We start from the raw sequence: 19,419 nt of genomic DNA, 5'->3' as shown, positions 1-19,419 counted from the left end.
ATAAATGCTGTTTTATGTTCTCTTGTTTACTGATATTTTTGCTAAATGACTGAAAGAACGAGGCAGGAAACACTACAAGTGTGCTGTTGTATATCTAAGATCAGGAATTCAGAAGACTACATGCCTGTGGGTGTGCTGACTGCAGAATTTAAACTGCATATCAGAAAGTGTTGCTGTGGAGTGTCCCCACCCCTGTAGTTATCGTCATTTATTTTTTGGTTGAATCATTCACTTTGTGGTCAGAGTTTGATATCACCACTGACACCATATAGCAGTCTGATGGGAACAGTGAATGACTGGGTCACCTGATATGAATGTTTTCCTATAACAACGGAATAGATATGCAGAGCACACAAGGCTAACCGTGTTTATTAGGGCAGTACTGTCATGAAACACAGGATTTCTTCAGCACTGAAGAAGGCAATGAACTGTTAATAATTTGTAACCAATTAAAACATGTGGGTCGGAGGTTTATATATTAAAGTTCCTATTTTATTCAAGGAACATGTCCCATCTGGTCACTTTTGCTGTGTGTATCTAAATTCTCCTTTTATAAAATTCTGTTTGTAAACAAAAGAAAAGGACAGCAATAAAATAAATTCAGCTTGGCAGAGATTACTTTCTTGTGTTTCAAGAAATGCAACTCAAATGTAGTTGTGTGTTTATGTATGCCAGTTTGATCTGAAGTCTTTTTTTTGTACTGCAGAGTTAACAGACATGCTCAAGGGTATGTATTTGATGCCCTTGGCGAGCATTTTAATGCTCTAATATACAATGTACAAACTTCTAACAAGAAAAAAAAAAAAAAAAAAGAGTACAGTTTGAGGATTTATTATGCTTTTGGGTCAGTCTGAAAAAGAATATTATTAAGCAAACCCCAAACTGTTTCCTTGAAACAAAATACTCTGACATGGACTAAGACAGGAAAGAGCTTTTTCTTTAGGGGCGGGAGATTTAAAATAGCCCTTCTAACAGTTGTCTGTATGCTCTAGTCCATTAGAATAGTGTTCAGAAAGTTATTTGTATTTATTATTTAGTGACATTTGGTTACCAGGAAAGTCCAACTGTGTAGGAGCCCATTTTCACTGGAGGCCCAGGGAAAAAAAAAAAGCTTCAGAATATTACAAAACATGTTAAGAACAATACTTTTACAGTTTTTAAAAATAATACAAAAACAAATATAATTATATCAAATAAGACCGTAATATGAAAATATTGGTTAAGAACAGATACAAGTTATATGACAATGATTTAAAAGTAAGATAAGATTTAGCTAGTTTATAGAGAAATTAAAGGTAAGTTACTACAATGCAAACAGGAATTGCAATATGAAGTGAGAGAAAAACAGGCTTGTGGTATATTGAGAGAGAAACTGATAAAAGTAAGGGTGTGAGTGAGAAGAGACTGTAAGGTATTTGTTCACAAATGTGTTATAATTTGAGCAGCATTGTGCTTTTTCTTTGGGGGGGGGCTCAGGTGTGTGCACCTCTAGGTCTTCATTGCTCCTGCTGATACTGTATTAATGCCAGTTTGGCTGATAAGTAATCGAAACAGCTTTAGTTAAGTATCAACAGAAGATATTTAGGAATCCATCTGCTCCCCACAGACAAAAATTAAGACCTGCCAAAGCCAAGAAGAAATATTATATTGATGTATTTTTGCTCCATGTACAAGTAGTATGCAGTACACTTTCATACATACAATTCTCAAATGTACATATTATTATAAAATATTTCCATGATTAGACTTGAAGCCCTATACTGGCTAAACAGCATGGCTTTTATTGAATTACTATGTATGTAACTGTATATATAGCAAGCATGAATGAAGGATGACATTTCATTATCACAGGAATACACAGGACTGCTATGTTACTCTTGCAAAAATTATGGTCTTCAACAAGATCATGAAGTGAATTTTAAATCCATATCAGCTGAAGATTTGTTTACAATGACATGATGTTTCCCGTACCTATTTAAAAAAATCACCTTACTTTAGATTATCTCACTGCAAGATTTATGTCATTACTGAGAAAAGCCCAAGAACCGTGTCACACTACTGTTGTGACCACCCAACCCCAGTGAGAGGTGTGTGGAAAAACTGAAGGGAGTTTGCATAGTTCACAAGAACTCCAAACAAATGTGTCTGTAACAGGGAAGGAAGGAGGGATGGAGGCTCAGCAATTTTTAATGTAATTTTTTGTTTTTGTTCTAAAAGCCACTTCCGCTGCCCTCTACGTCTTCCATAAAGACTGAGCGTTTACGAATGCTGTTCTTAATCCTTGTCACCAGTGGAGATGGGGTTGTTTGGCAGGGACCTGAGGCTGCAACGATGTTGTCTTTGGTGGTATCTGGATCTTCTGAGCTATCTCCTTCATCATTAAGGGCTGTCCAGGAGAGACCTGCATCAGATTCTGTTAAGGTGAAGCATGGACATTGACCATCCACAACAGTAAAGGCATCTGCCCAGATGTTTTCACAGAGGTCCTTCCCATCTCTATACATCTGATGAGGGAAACAATGAGAAAGAATCAATTGCATTTGCATATAACACTGTCAGTATGAAAATGAAAGGAAGAAGCATTCAGCAGAGTACAAAACACACACAAGCTTTTAAAAAATTCTATATCATACTGAAACATTTGTTTTCAATTATGACTGTGATTTTTTCCAGCACTGATTCTATTTTAATACAGTTGCTTTTATATCTTTTTCGTAATGCATATTTTTTCATCAAAACCAGTAACACAGGAAATTCTAAAGACCATAGAACCCCTTTTCCAACACAAAATCAGATGTTAAGTTGTCTATCTCGCCTTCATTCTTGCTGGTTGGGTTTGGAGCCGATCCTCGGCTTCGACTCTGCCATCTACTAAAGCTCGAGAGCTATTTACTGGCTCGAGGCCTCCCCTTATCCCACAATGCTTGGCACTAGATACCCAGATCTCGTTTGCCGCTTCAGCTCCGACGTTGCGCTTTTACTGGCTCAGGTCGTAGTAATCCTTTTTTTTGTATTACTAGCTAATATTTACCTTGTATTTTTCTTATATATATAGATTGTCTTTCCCTTGTAGTGTAGTTAAACTGTGTATCCCCTAGTTTGTCCCACTAAGGAAACTCGTTTTCTGTTAGAGAGTTTCTAACCCCCCCCCCCCTTGTTTCTCTCTATTAGTGGCTAACCCCACCCTTGTTGTACCTATAGGAGTAGTGTTTAGCCTTGTAGTATTTGTATACTTTTATTAAGGATAGTTGTTATTAAGTGTGTGTGATAGTTTTTTGTGGTTATTATTGTTAGCTTAACTAGTGCGGATGTGTGAGTGTTTCTGTGTGCCTTGTTTAAGCACTAGTTTAATTTTTATCTCTTTAGTATCCCTGGGCCAGTATGTCCAAGGATACTAAAGTTTCAGGCTTCAAGAAGTGTGACTCGTGCTGTCAGAAGATGTCTCTGACAGATGGTCACACTTCTTGTGTTTATTGCTTGGGTTCCCTACACCTGCAGGACTCCTGCTCGGTCTGTCATGCCTTCAGCCTGAGAGTCCTGCAGGGGTGTAGGAACAAGCTTATTTTGAGAGGCTTACTTAAGCCAGAGGGATCCCCGGCGAAGCCTCAGTCTGGGAAATCCTCAAAGCCTGCCAAGCCATTGGCTCCCAGTTTGGAGCCGTCACCGGGCGGAGCATCTGCCTCCTCTTTGGCTCTGGCTGGAGCCGACATCCCTAGACCTCAGTTGGCTCCGACTTTAGTGTCAGAACCGTCGTTGGGCCGAAAACGTTCTAGGTCCCCTTCCCTAGAATCGGTTCGTTCGGCTCCGAGGTCACCATTGCTTCAGTTGGAACGAAGCCATAGGTCCCACTCCTCTCGGTCCTCCAGGTTATCCGATCATGACTTGGAGAGGGTGGTCAGTAGACTCCTTAAATTGCAGGCCCTGGCTAAAATGTTAACCAGCCCTTCTCAACAGACTGTGGCTGTCCCAGTGTCTTCAGCAGTTCCTCCTCCGACTCCCCTTTTGTGTTCGTAGCCGGAGCTGGTTGGGGCTCGAATCTTGTTAACATCGGAGCCAATATCACATCTTTCGGCTCCTTCGTTGGCTCCGATCTCTTCATTGGTTCCTTCCTTGGAGGGATCTCGGTGCCAGGACTACCTCATCGGCTCCGAGGGGGCATGTGGCATCGGACCCTTGTCCGACCCCGTTTTCCCTCTCGGGGCTTCGGCGCAGGTGAGCTCGGCCCCGACATTGGCTTCGGAGCTGTCCCTCTCGGTGCCAGGAGGGGTTCACGTCTCTTCGGAGCGGGGACCCTCTGCTCTGCCTGATAGTAGAGCCTTCGAGGTCATGAGGAGCGTGCTGACTCCTGAGTCTGCTCCTCCCCCTATGGTGCCTGCATCGGTCTCTGTCCACCCTCCTGACCCCAAGCGTGGAGAACAGACGCTCCAGGTCACCCTATTGGGCATATCTTCCTCTTCCGAGGGCTCCCCTGATCATTCAGAGGAGCCCCCTCAGAAGAGAAAATATAAGAGGAAACATGTCAACTCCCCTGAGTCAGTCACGTCTGATACCGACTTGGAGGATTCGGAAGGGTCCCCAAGATCCCCCTCTGAGGATGTCTCTTTTTCAGACATCCTAGAGATCCTTAAGCAGAGGGGGAACTGGACTGCCCTTAACCCTTCCGAGGATGAGTCGGTATACCTGGATGCGTTTGGTTCTCACCCTTCCACCTCCTGGGTGTCTCCACCCTTCGACCCGCTCATGGAAGTAGTGGCTTGAAGGGCGTGGTCAGCATCGGACACAGTGGAACCAACTCCCCGCAGGCCAACTAAGTTCATTACAGCCCCACCCAACAAACAATTTTTGACAAAAGGTGTCACCGTTGATGCCATGGTGGTGGCAGCAGCCACTAAGAAGGAGTTGGCTGGCCCTTCGGTGCCTGTCCATCCACCTAATAAAGAGTCTAGGACAATGGACAGGTACAGGAAGCGGATGTTTTCCTCAGCGACCTTTTCCATGCGGTCGCTGAATTATCTGTGCCATTTCACCTGCCTTCAAAGGGATCTTCTCAAGGAACTGGGTGATACCCTTCAGAATCCATCATCTGCGTAGGCTCAGGATAAGATTAACTCCCAGCTGGCGACCTTTAACTCTATCGTCAACTCCTCCATGCACCTCATTTCTTATGCAGCCGATGGGGCGAGTAGGGCCGCAGGTACAGGTGTGGCTTTGAGAAGACATGCCTGGATGTGGTTATGTAACTTTGCTGACCCCTTTAAGGCATCCTTCACCAGTACCTCCTTCGATGGTTCGGCTCTGTTTGGACCACAGGTGAAGGATACCCTTACCAGGTGTGAGCAGGAACGCAAGACTCTCTCTGCCGTGGGAGTCCGTTTTTCTACTCCCTCTAGACCATACCCTAAGGGTTAGAAGAGTGGGAAAATGTGGTTTTGGAAACACCAGGGAGTCGTGCCTGACACACGTGGTGAGTTTCCCTCCAGGGGCAGGGGAGGGAACAATAATAGACGCCGCTCGAGGGGCAGAGGGGGTCCGCAAAATCAGGGTAGCAGAGAATCTTTCTCTGACAAACCCTTTCAGCACGCCTGAGGGGCTGCCCGACTGTCCACCTTTGGAGGCAGTTGGGGGAAGATTGTCACTCTACCCAGAAGCCTGGCAACTCCTCACACAAGACAGATGGGTACGGTCCATCATATCCGAGGGTTACAAAATCCCCTTTGTCCACACCCCTGTACAAACAACCAAGTCCCTTCCAGATGTTCCACCTGGTCTAAGGGAACAAGCAGTGCCAGAAATTTCAAAACTGCTAGAAAAAAGGGCCATCCAGCCAGTCTCAGCAGACCAACAAGGATCCGGAATTTACTCCAAGTTCTTTTTGGTACCAAAAAAGACAGGGGACTGGAGACCCATTTTGGATCTCAGCAGGTTAAACAAATCTGTTCAAAGAACGAAGTTCTGGATGGTCACGCTTCAGTCCATTCCACCCTTTTTGGGTCAGGACAATTGGATGTGCTCCATAGACCTTCAGGATGCGTACTACCATATCAAAATGGACAGGCGCTCCAGAAGGTTTCTCCACTTTCGGCTGGGAGCCAGTCACTATCAATTCAGAGCCCTGCCCTTCGGTCTCACCACAGCCCCCAGGGTGTTCACCAAATGCATGGCAGTGGTTACAGATCACCTGAGACGGCGAGGATTCCAGGTGTTTCCATATCTAGACGACTGGCTCCTTACTCCTTCCACCAGGCATCAGCTACTGCGAGCTAGGGATTATACCATCCAAACTTGCTCCGAGCTAGGTATCTCAATAAATTTTGAAATGTCTGCATTGTCGCCTTGTCAGTCTATATCCTTTATAGGCGCAAGATTAAATACAAAAGAGCTGTCTGCAAAACTTCCTCTACACAGAGTGTCAGACATTCGCCGACATGTGCAGGTCTTACTACAGTGCAAGAGGATTCAGGCCAGATTTGTACTAAAAACCTTGGGTCTCATGGCAGCAGAAATCATACTAGTTCCCCTGGCTTGTTTTCACATGCGGATTCTTCAGTGGATGCTCTTTACCCAATGGTCTTTTCAACAACTTCCGATGTCTCACAACATAATAATCACTCAATCATGCAAAGACCACCTGGCTTGGTGGATGGTCTCCCCTCTAGTACTCCAGGGCAGACCATTTGTTCTTCCTCCTGTTGCCACGGTGACCACGGATGCCTCCCTGATCAGGTTGGGAGGCATTTTCAGGGCAGGACTGTCCAGGGCACTTGGCAACCTCTAGAGTACCACCTGCACATAAACGTCTTGGAGATGAGAGCGGTGCTTTTAGCGTTGCAAGCTCTTCAGGACTCTCTACCCACCGGGACTATTGCAATTCAAACAGACAATATGTCTGTAGTGTGGTATATCAACAAGCAGGGCGGAACCAAGTCCTATCCCTTATGTCGAGAAGCACTCGGACTCTGGCAGTGGGCAATCTCCTCTCAACGGTTTCTGATAGCAACTCACATCCCCGGGAGGTCCAACGTCATAGCGGACAGGGTAAGCAGAGCTATTCTCATGCCTCACGAGTGGTCTCTCAATCAGTCAGTAGCGGACAAAATTTTCCGCAGATGGGGTCAACCTTGCTGCGACCTTTTCGCAACTCCTCTCAACAGCAAGTGCGATGATTTCTTCACTCTCTTCCCCCGCCCCGGCCACTCCCCCAGAGACGCTGTAGTTCACGATTGGCCCCGGGGTCTTCTGTATGCATTTCCACCTTTTCCCCTAGTTCCCAAACTAATTCAGAAGGCGACCATATTGGGATCCAGGATGATCCTCATTGCCCCTTACTGGCCTCGACAAATTTGGTTCCCATTCCTGCATCGTCATCTGCTGGAGCAGCCTTGGAATCTGGACCCAGTGCCAGACCTTTTGGTCCATTAGTCGGGCGGGCTGCACCAATCCCTTCAGTCTCTCAACCTCACAGCCTGGTTGCTCCACTTCCAACCTTAGCCAGGTTTCCACATATTTCTCAGCCAGTGCATGAAATCATCCTTTCTTCACACAAATCTACCACCAGGAAGACTTATGCTAGTAAGTGGAAACGTTTCTCTTTCTGGGCAGAGGCTAGGAATATAGACCCCTTTACAGCCCCTGTCCATCACGTTCTAGATTTTTTAGCAGAACTTTTTCAAGCTGGTTCCTCGTCTGCCACCATTAGGGTCCAATTAGCTGCTATTGCAAATTTCCACGCTGGCCTGTCAGAAACCAGCATCATGTCCCACAAACTTTGCAAGGCCTTTCTTAAAGGGGACTATTTTGCTTAGGCCCCCAGTCAGAGATCCCCCGCCTCCGTGGGATTTAAACTTGATATGCTTCCTTGATTCTCCCTCCTTTTGAACCTGCGGCTTCCTGTTCCTTAAAATTACTTTCCTGGAAGACTCTCTTTTAGTAGCCATCACCTCAGCTAGGAGAGTTTCGGAACTTCAAGCCCTCTGTATTCATCCTCCTTACCTTGTGTTTCACAAGAATAGAGTGTCACTCAGGACTAATCCTTTTTTTCTGCCCAAGATACCTTCTGAAACAAACCTGAATCAGGCTATTGATCTACCTGTCTTTTTTCCTAACTATTCAAACAAAGCTGAGCAAAAGTTACACCAATTGGACGTTCATAGCCAATTACGTTTTTATTTGGACAGGACTAAGCAAACAAGAAAATCAGATCAACTCTTCCTGTCCTATGCTGAGGGCAAACAGGGCCTGCCAGTTTCTAAAGTAACCTTATCCAGGTGGTTGTCCTCTATTATTACTTTGATTTATCAGCTGAGACATAAAGAACTCCCTACTAAACCTAAAGGTCATTCCACCAGAGCGTTACCGATGGAATCTATTTGTGCTGCAGCCACATGGGCCACTCCTCATACCTTCATTTCACATTATAAGCTGGATATGGCCTCTAGGAGTAGAGCTGATTTTGGTTCCACTGTGCTCAAGAGCTGTCCCAACCAGCAAGAATGAAGGCGAGATAGACAACTTAACATTAAGAAGTTATGTACCTACCATAACGTTCCATGTTAGTTGTCTTCTTCTCGCCTTCTTTCTTGTGTCCCACCCTCCATCCCCCTAGCCTGGACAGACCGAAAAGAGTCCCTTTTTGAGGCCTTCTTCCTCTGGCTGAGTCTTATCTGGGTTACGTCCTCTTCTGTTTTAGTACTGTAGGTAAACCCTGTATTTTGGACAGGTGTCCTTAAAATGTTTTCTATGGTGTTAGCTCTGCCAAACGAGATCTGGGTATCTAGCGCCAAGCATTGTGGGATAAGGGGAGGCCTCAAACCAGTAAATAGCTCTCGAGCTTTAGTAGATACCTGAGGATCAGCTCTGAACCCAACCAGCAAGAAAGAAGGTGAGAAGAAGACAACTAACATGGAACGTTATGGTAGGTACATAACTTCTTATTCTGTTAATAAAGAGTCCGTACGTTTACCAGTTTATGTAAGAATACTGCACTGCTTTATTTTTTATTCTTACACTGAAGATGCCTGCCTTTGACATTTTTTTAAATCAGGAGCTGAGTAAGATGTGAGATACTGTGGGTACCAGGTATGCCTAGGCGCTACCAGTTAAGAGTTTAATGGGTATCCTCAGTTCTCATTAGTTTACAGACTTACAAAAATGGCATTCAAGCCTGTGAAGGAGAAGACGATGCCAGCGACCCCGGCCAGGGCAGGCCAGGAGAGGAGAAGGCTGATGTGTAATCACCAGCTCTCTCTTGCTCATAGGGAAGGGCATGGGTCCTTCCTATCTAAAAGTTACTAGATGAAGACAAAAACTTTTGCTTTTGGCTGATTTATACTAGAGGTAGTGCTTACAGATGTCAGCAGTAGAAGCATGCCCAGAAAACAAAACACACTAATATAACTGCACACTAAGGCCTGGGGATGGGAAAGTGTAAATCATTTATGTCCCATAACAGCCCAGAAGGTGCCACACTGGGACACCGTTATTTCCAGAGGATGAGAAGTATTGGGATGTATTTCTCTAAGCAGGAAATCATAGGGGAAAAAATTATAGCATGTCATGCAGTTAAGAATAAATAAAGCTTACTGTTACCTGTATCGAATGCAGTGGCTATACACTGGGCCATGAAGAGAAGTCATTTAGAATAGATAAAATATATATACCCATTGTGACTGTCCCTCAAAATATTCTTGTCTTTTAAAGAAGAAATGGGATGGGGGGATACTTTTTTGCAAATGGTTGCAGTAATCTCATTTAGCCAATGCTACTACCTGTCTCAAAATATCAATTGTTTTAAGAGATATCAGTTCTGCAAGATGGGTAAAACACATTTCCCTAGAAAATATTACTTTGATGATTTAATACCACTACTATATCTGCTAGTATTGGCTGAATAATGCTCATTTGCTATTCTAATGGAACAGACCTGAACACACAGGCTCAGTGACATTGGCTTGCTATGCTAGAGAAAAGGACTGCAAAATGCTGGATAACTGATGCTAGGTCGTCATGTTAGACAGATAGCAGCATGTTAGTTTAATGACCCTGTGAACTGTTGTCCTATACGAACAAATGGAAACACACCCAGTGGTACTGGTTTGCCGTGATAAGAAAACCAGACCAAAACACATCCGTAAGATGATACAGAAGGACCCATTAGGTGAACAGAAGACAGCAGGGTGGCTTGACAGGATGCCAAACTGCCACCGCATTGCAGAGGAACAAGCTTGGCCAGAAGGTGCTGAACTGCCATGCTGTAAGTGATTGGAAAAGCTCTGTAGATCAATATGCTAGTTGTAGCACATCATGGGATGCCAGCATCTCTTTCAGGGTTAGCGAGTCGGGTTCTTTGGAATCAAAAAGCAAAGCTTAGCTGCAGCAAGATAAGAGGAACTTTTCTGATTCATAGTCCAATTTCCCTGTCTAAAAGCCTAGGAGAACTGTAGGTGAAAGACAGCTAATGAGAGTGCTGCAACCCCATGGCAGGTATGTGCTTCTGTATATGTATATGAGAAGAGCATGAATGGTATTGCTGTAGACTGATAGACTTACACGATTCTGTTACTAGATTTGTACCAGTGCTACAGGGACACATTATATGCCATTAGGCAGGGTGATTGGGCTTTAGTAGGGGTAGAAAAACTGATATAAATGAACAGTAGCCCTGGGACATCATCTAGAGTACCTGAAAAAGAACATTTACTTTGTGGATGACAGTAAAGCAAATTGCTTAACCAGTGCATCATAGTCACCAGTAAAAAATGGTATCTATGCCTGGCGGGTCACAGATGAATACGAAAACCCAAAACAGGACATTTACTTACAACTATGCACCAGGCTTACCCCCTCACTACCAGGGCACAATGTTACAGGAAAGGATTATCCTTCCAAACAGCAGCCTATGCTCAAAACTATCACCCTTCCCACTTTTCCTGTCTTAACAAAAAGTTGTTGGCACCTACAGCTAACACAATTTTCCATCCACTTTTCCGGCTACCCTGGTTTCTGTCAGCAAACATTGTAATAACTTTCCCTGCTTTGGCCAGTTTTGCATAATTTTAAAACAATTTAGCTGCAATTCAAAACAGGGCTATCACTGCTCTATGTGGAAAATCCTTCCTTTTCAGTGGCCTGCACAATCCTTACCCTCGTTGGCCTTTTCTCATACATGCATTCCCTCTTCCTGTTGGTCAGTCTGCTACTACCTCTTATTGGTCAAGGACCCTCTGACTACCCAGTTTGACTGGTGCATCATTTTGCAGCTCAGACTTGATCGATCTTCCATGATTTTCTTTCTGGACTTTGTTTATATATATATAAATCATGCAAGATTTGTGCTGTGTGGGAGATTGCACAGAGGTTCCTGTGGTACAGAATTTGATTCCCTCAGCCCTCATTTGCCTTCTGTGTGACCTTGAGAAAGTCACTTAACCAGATATTGCTCCTGGGTTATCCCCGAAAAGGGACTCTGTGTTCAGTGGGTCTTTCTGGTTAGCAAATAAGATTAACTTTGTGATGAAATCTTGCATCCAGAATGAAAGAGTCATAGAGTCAGATTAGATAAAGATCATTGACTGTACCTGACTGCCTACAAAGCTCTCTCTCAGTATCTATATATATATATATATGGGTCTAAGACTTTTCACTGAATCCACATTTCACTGAAACTCAAATGACTGAACACAAATCACTGAAAACACAATTCAATGAAACACATTTCACTGAAAGTTATATATGGCCTTTCCCCCAGTATAGTGTGACCCTGGAGTTAGTATATATAGTAAGGGGGGTGTGGGGGCATAACCCCCCCCCACATATTTTAAGTATATATTATGTTCGGAAAAGAGTATTATATTGGAATTGCAAGTATCCATGTATATAGTTCAAAATGCCCCCCACATCCCCGATGTGAGGAACGGTGCCCCCCAACCCCCCTTACTATATATACTAACTCCAGGGATGCACTACAGTGGGGAAAAGGCCATATATAACTTTCAGTGAAATGTGTTTCAGTGAATTGAGCTTTCAGTGAAAAGTGCTCACTAAATTGACTTTCAGTGAAATGTCCTAGATTCATATATATATATATATATATATATATATATATATATATATATATATATATATAAGCCCTGCATTTGGCCTAAATTATTGTTGTTCAACATCTGTTTAATTAATACCATTTAGGTAGTGGTTGATATTTGCAGAAGATTGACAATCTCCAGGTAGGGGAATATTTTCTTGTCCTGGGGATTGTGCAGTCTCTGAGTTAGTATATACAATTATCAGTTGGTGTGCATTGGGTCTTTACTCACTAGCAAAAAATGTTTTCTTTTTTGTTAGGAAAATTGCTTGCCCTGAGGTTCTTTATTGGCGCACGCATGGCAGCGTGTTGATGTTTGGTTTGTCTACCTTTAGAAGTCAATGTTTCTGAAGCCGAGGTATGGGATGCTCAACTAAATACACACACACATATATGATTCCGGATAAATTGCAGGACTTGTGCTTAATTTAGTTGACAGGATAGCTGATTAGCACTTATAGAAGATTGCATTAATAATGGGTTTGGGAAATAAGCCCTTTCCCTGTTACTGTGCAGTCTTGGAGTTGGAATATTATAGTAGCAGGGAATGCAGTGGGGTTACCCCTCTGCATTAAGCATGTTTTGTTTTATTGCAAATTCCAAAGCTATTTCTTGGAGCATGTGCATTTGTTGATGTGCTGTTGTCATCCTTTTTGACGTTGATTATTTTCAGTATATCCGTATATATCTATACACACACACACACATAAAAAAAAATATATATATATAATGTTTGTGTGAGACACATGAATTCTGGGATACAATAAATAAAAGATCACGTACTGTATTTTTAGGGGATGAGTTTCAGGATGTGTGGTGAAACCAAGAGTCCTTAAGGTAATTTCATAACCTATTCTTTTGACATTTTGCCTTCAGACTTTGTTTATATTATTTTTGTCTATTAAATATGGAATTTTCTCCCTGGGCCTCAACTCAAAATGGGCCACAAATCAGTTGGACAACCTGGTCATAAAAACATAAATAAATGTATTACATGTATCTGTCTTTTCCCTGTTCTCTTACATTTTACACCTAAATTATTGTTTTCAGTTTATTTCAGTGGGCTGCAATAATTACATAAGTGGTAGAGGGAAAAAGTTTTTCAGGTAGTTTTCGCATGTTTTTATGGATGGAGCACCTTGTGTATTTTTCGTAGTATAAATTATTTTTTTTTATCTATTTTAGTAGAGGCTACATTAGAATCTGTTAGTTTTATAGTTTAGTTATGCCTTTTGGTTAATCAATTGTACTTATTTTTCCAAGTAATGCTGTTTTCTTGTTAGGTAGTTATGATCAGCATTATTTTATTATGTATTTTTTTCATTGCAGTCATAATTAATTTTATTTCTAGAGAACTGATTTAACTAGGCACTGTTCCTTTGAGGGACGTTGTTCTTGTGTGCATTTGTTTACATGCAGTATGTGAAGTTAGGTTTCTTTTTTTATTTTGTATTGGAAGTGAATAACAGATGAGGTCTGAGTTATACTTTATTCTATTTTATAATTTCTTTTAAACCAAGTGTAGATTTGATTTTAAGTGGTTGTTTTTGGTGTGTTAGGGTGTTTCTTTCATTGGTGCATCCTTTTAGTGTGTGTGTTTGAGACATATGATGAACGTTTACTTTAGCTTTCAGTAAATAATTTCTGTTTGAGGAATTTTTTCGTAGGATTGATGATGTACCAAGAATGTAGATAAGTGTCTGATGTCACACCAGGGATGTAAATAATCTTCAGTTAGCAGATCGAGAATACAGATAAGCAGAAACAAAAAAAAGGTTATCTGCATGATGTACCAGATACATGTTTTAATTGCATCCTTTTTTTTTGTAGTCTACACACATCTACACAAAAAGCTAGCCAAGTACAAAGACCAAAGATGGACAACTAATGTGAGAAGCCACTAACAAGGGCTTCCTGCAATCTGTGAGGATTGCATCACCATTTCAAACCAAGAAGGTAGTACGCATCTACCTAAGCCTGCTGAAACTCAGTCTGGATCATACCTCAACTGTACAGATTTTCGCCTCATATTTTTGGTCTGTTCCTCATTAAAAATGTGTTTTTTTTTTTTGACAAATCACTGGGATGAACTAAGGATTAAAGTAATTAAATAATGATGTATATTTGAGTTTCAGACTTCATTTCCTTCAGAAAATGCATGCTAACAATAATCCTGTTATTCTAGCAACTTTCTAAGTTTATAAGAGCAATATTTAAAATGTGTACCTATTTTTGGGCTTTTGTCCCCCCATTATGTCGGGCTTTGTTCAGATTTCTTGCGTTAAAAGGTTCAGAGGTATGATCTGGATTCTGCTATGACTTTCTGAAGCTATAGATCTTCAAAAGAAGACGCCATTTGTCAGATCAGACAGCAAGATAAGAGTGGCTGGCTGCCAGCTGACATGATGCTATTTTATGTGCATTTCATTTTTTCCTCCTTTCACGTAAGACTTGGACTTTTGATCTGTTCTTGGGTTTGTGATATGACTTTTTTTGGGAGGGGGTATGATTACTAAACTAATGTCTTTCGGCTTTTCCTGGCTAGGGGTCACCACAGAGGAACTCCGGTCCGCTAATGACTGGCAGTGGATTTTTTACGGGGCTGAGTTGCCAGCCCGACGCCTAACCTTCAAAGAAGACACACCCATTCCCGCACACATCTACTGGCATGTCTTTAAACGCCACTCAACCGTGGGGAGGACATGCAGACTCCACACAGAAGGCGCTCCAGCTGAGAATTGAATGGGAGAACCTCTTGCTGTGAGGCTTGTCTGATTTATCTGCAAGCCATGAAACAGGTTTGTTGCTTTATTTATATCGGTAGTGTTCTTGTGACAAACTGACTATGACTGTCAAAGTTTTGTACTATTTCAAAATGTTTGCATGTCATCATTCTGTATCACTTGAAATGTGTCCTCATATTTTTATGTATAACAAGGATTCTACTGCCAATATCACAAACATGCAGTTAATGTGAACTTCTGGTTGTCAGCTGAAGGGTTTCACAGCTCCAGATTTCCATATTGCCAGTTTCATTACTGTCATGACTAAATCCTGATGTTTTCACAGAAAAAGACTATGTGAGATATGTTTTGATTTAGCTAAGACCGTTTCAGTCACTGGATTGTTTTAGATAAAGAAGCAAATTAACATCTCTTCGGATTTGATGCAGGGATTTCTGGGATCCACAGCTGTCATGCATGTTGCTTGCTTGGTCGGATTCTCACTTTTTGGATCCAACAAATAGACGTAGTTCGCACTGAGGTTTTAACTCACTGCATAGAACACGTTTGGGTTTCAGACTGCATATCCTTCAGAAACTGTATGCTAACACCAATCCTGTTATTTACATTTAAATTTTTTAAGAGCATTATTTAGACTTTGTTTTTTGCCCTAACAGATGGTGAGCTATGGTGGTGGATCTGATGGCCGTGTTGGTCTGGCCCTCTTCAGATCTGATGCAGGGTTTTTTCTCAGATCTATGCCTGTCAGGCATGTCTGATTCATTTGGTTGGATCCCAAGTCTTGTATCCGACATGCTGGTTCCAGAGTATACCTCTCAGTGGTACAATCCAGTTTTTGCCTCAACATTGGTCTGTTGATTGTGAAGTCTGTGGTTTTCTAGCAGATCACAGAGAATTGAAGTCATGAAATAGTGATATATGTTTGGTTTCAGATGGCATATCCTTCAGTACATGCTTACTAGCACAGAACTTGCTATTTCAGCAACTTTTGGGACTTTGTTGTTGTATCTGGACATGCTGTTTGGATCCAAGCCTTGGTTGACTGCATGAGCTCTGTCTTTTGTGTTGGATGAGAGTCTGGGTTTGGTCTGGTTCTGGCTGATTGCTCCTTCTGGATCTGTTGGCTCCCTTCAGGTGTCGTCGTCTGTCTGTTACTTTTCATCGGATCTGACCAATGGTGTAGTTTGGTTCTGGAGCAAATTCAACTGCACAGTTTTTTTTGCAGAATGTCCAGATTTTTGACTCAAATACTGGTCTGTCGCTCATAAAATCTCTAGTTTTTGGGCAAATCATGAAGGATTGAAGTCCCTGTGTAATGACATATATTTCAATTTTAGACTTCATATCCTTCAGAAAATGCATGGTAACAAAAAAAGAAGTTATGTACTCACCATAACGTTCCATCTGAGTAGTTCTACTTCATTTGTCTTCAACCTGTGGGTACCGGATCCATATCGTATCCGAGCCGGCAACTTCACAAGCATCTGCTCCAAGCTCCTCCCCTTACCCATAATACACCACTGCTACCTTCCAACCCTCAGAGTTTGCTACACCCTAAACTGAACAACCCGATCCCAAAACACCTTACACACATAAAAAAGAAACCAGCTAAGAACACTGTCCATATGGTAAGGCCAGGGGGAAGGAGGGAGGGACGGTTGAAGACAAATGAAGTAGAACTACTCAGATGGAACGTTATGGTGAGTACATAACTTATTTATCGGAAGTAGTTTTCTTCATTTGATCTTCAATCTGTGGGACAGAGTCCCCAGTTACTAAACACATGAGTGGCCCTCATGGAAGGATATTCCGGAGCACCACAGAACCAAAGGATGCTCTCCTTTGAGAAATCAAATCCAGTTTATAGTGAGAAATAAAGGTATGAGATGAGGACCAAGTAGCTGCAGAACAAATGTTGTCTAAGGATACTTTCGACCAAAAGGCCGCAGAAGTAGCCATGGACCTAGTCCAGTGAGCTTTAACCTGACCCAGAGGAGACAAACCTTTATCCTTATAGATCTGAAGGATACATAGGGAGATCCACCTGGCAATGGTCACCTTGGAAATAGGTTTACCCAAAAAAGGTTTAGAAAAGGACATAAACAACTGGTTAGATTTACATAAAGTTTTGGTCCTGTGCAAATAGAACCCTAACTGTCTATGAACATCCAACAAATGCAACTTGTATTAAATTTTGTTTGTAAAATTTGGAAAGAAAACAGGTAAATTGATAGTTTGATTGATATTAACCTCCGATGCTACTTTTGCAAGAAAATAAGGATTCGTGCGAAGAGAAACCCTGTCCTTGTGGAAAATCATGTACGGAACCTTGACAGACAATGCCTGAAGTTCTGAAACCCTGCTAGCAGAGGTGATAGCCACTAGAAAGGCTGTCTTCCAAGACAAAAACTTAAGATCTGTGGTTGCTGCAGGTTCAAATGGAGGAGCAACCAACGCTTGAAGTACCACAGTAAGGTCCCACGAGGGAATGGGATCTTTGACTGGAGGACGTAAGAGGAAGGTACCTTTAATAAAGGCTTTGCACAATCTGGAAGAGGCTAAAGAAAGAGTTCTCACACACATGAAAATGACAAATGGCGGGTAGTTGAACCTTGACCTTAGAAGAACTAACCCCTTGTTGAAAAATATTTGACAAAAAGTCAAGGATAGCCAGAATAGGAGCTGTGAAAGGATCTAAACTCCTTTGAGAAGCCCAAAAGGAAAAACACTTCCATTTGCTGCGATAAATCTTCCTGGACGATTTATGAGCTGCCACCAGAATAGACCTAACCGAAGAAGACAATCCAGGAGTCCTAACAATTAAGGGAACTGCAGCAGCCAAGCTGTGAACTTCAGACTGAACAGATTCAGATGAGGAACCCTCGAGGGGTGCAAAATGAGATCCTGAATGGGATCCAAGATCCAAGGAGGAGCTAAAACATGAGACCAAATGAGACCAAATGAAGGGAAACCATACTTGGCGAGGCCAAAATGGGGCAATGAGGAGGATCACTTTGCTCCCCAGTTGACAAGCTTTCTGTAGGAACTTTGGAATAAGGGGTACAGGAGGATAAGAAGACCGGGAGGCCAAACTTGGACTAGAGTGTCTCTGGGGGACTCCCCCGGCGGGGGGTTCAGAGCAAAGAACTCGCTGCACTTTGTGTTGCAAGGAGATGCGAAGAGATTGCAGCAAGGCCAACCCCACTCTAGAAAGATCTGCTCCACTACTGAAGGATTCAGAGACCACCCATAAAGCAAGGCATCAGATTAGTCTGGCTTAGTTTGTCTGCTAGAATGTTGGACCATCCCGGAATATGCGTTGCTACTAGAAAACGACCAGTGGAGATTGCCCATTCCCAAACTCTCATGGCCTCATGACAAAGGGGGTAAGATCTGGTCCCTCCCTGTTTGTTGATATACTAGACCACTGACATGTTGTCTGACTGGATTGCAATGGTTCCCAGAAGTAGAAAGGCATGATGGGCCTGCAACGTTAAAAGGACCGCCTTCATCTCCAGAATGTTTATATGCAAACTAGTCTCGATCAGGGACCACATGCCTTGGACTGCCCTTCCTGAACAATGCCCCCCATCCTAGCTGAGAGGCATCCGTGGTCACTGTGGCTTGGGCAGGTCCTGGAACAAAAGGTTGTCCCTCCAAGATTTCTGAAGACTGCATCCACCAAACAAGGGATGACCTGCATGCTCTGCTGAGGTGTATCATGTGCGACAATGGAAGTTCCAACAAAGACCATTGCACAGCTAGAGTCCACTGTAGTACTCGGATATGTAATCGAGCATATGGTATAAGTGTTATTGTCACTGCCATAGAACCTAGGGCCCTTAAGACCGACTCTGCTGAGGGAAGGTGAGATTGGTAAATGAAGGCGACATGCATCCTTAAATTTTTAACTCGCTCCGAGATCAGGAAAACTTTTGTCTGTAACGTGTCTATCCATGCTCCTATGTATTCTAGCACCTGGAGAGGATTCAGAAGAGATTTGGCCATGTTGATTGTAATCCCTAGTGTTCAATCTGTAGGAAATAGTCTCTGGTCCAACAAAGTAGACGCTTGGTGGGAGCAGTAAGGAGCCAATCATCCAGGTAAGGGTAGACCTGAAGCCTCAGGTGAGCCGCTACTACTGCCATCACTTTGGTGAACACCCTGGGGGCTGTGCTGAAACCAAAGGGTAGGGCTCGAAACTGATAATGATTGGCTCCTAGCCAGAAGTGGAGAAACCTCCTGGATCTTCTGTGCATCTTTATGTAATAGTAAGCGTCCTGGAGGTAGAATGAGCACATCCAGTCGCTCTCTTGCAAGTACAGCATGATGGACTGTAAAGTGACCATCCGGAACTTCTCTTTGGTAACTGACAGGTTCAGAGTAGACAGGTCCAGAATGGGCCTTAAGTTCCCCGTCATTTTTGGCACTAAAAAGAACCCGGAGTAGATGCCCGATCTGGACTGATCTGGGGGGACGGGTTTGATGGCTCATTTCTTTAGCAGCTTGGAAACCTCTAGTGCTGCTGCTCCCTTTGCGTGGATGGTACATCTGGGAGGTGTTTGTAAAGTGTAGTGAGAACCTCAAATGGGATTGAAT

The 19,419-nt window shown here is 42.8% G+C and overlaps 1 protein-coding gene across 1 annotated transcript in view; it reads right to left on the bottom strand.

Moving 5' to 3' along the window:
• Positions 1–1,462: 1,462 nt before the first annotated feature.
• The window catches only part of RTBDN (retbindin), a 431,720-nt gene continuing 413,763 nt past the window's right edge, over positions 1,463–19,419 (bottom strand). Inside the window, exon 6 of the mRNA XM_044084748.1 lies at positions 1,463–2,504. Coding sequence (XP_043940683.1) covers positions 2,211–2,504 — 294 coding nt within the window. The 3' untranslated portion in view covers positions 1,463–2,210. The remainder of the gene's footprint in view (positions 2,505–19,419) is intronic.

Source organism: Protopterus annectens, chromosome 9.part0, assembly GCF_019279795.1.
Source record: "Protopterus annectens isolate FY-2018-M chromosome 9.part0, PAN1.0, whole genome shotgun sequence".
Classification (NCBI taxonomy): domain Eukaryota; kingdom Metazoa; phylum Chordata; order Ceratodontiformes; family Protopteridae; genus Protopterus; species Protopterus annectens.
This window is presented reverse-complemented; position numbering and strand designations above follow the sequence as displayed.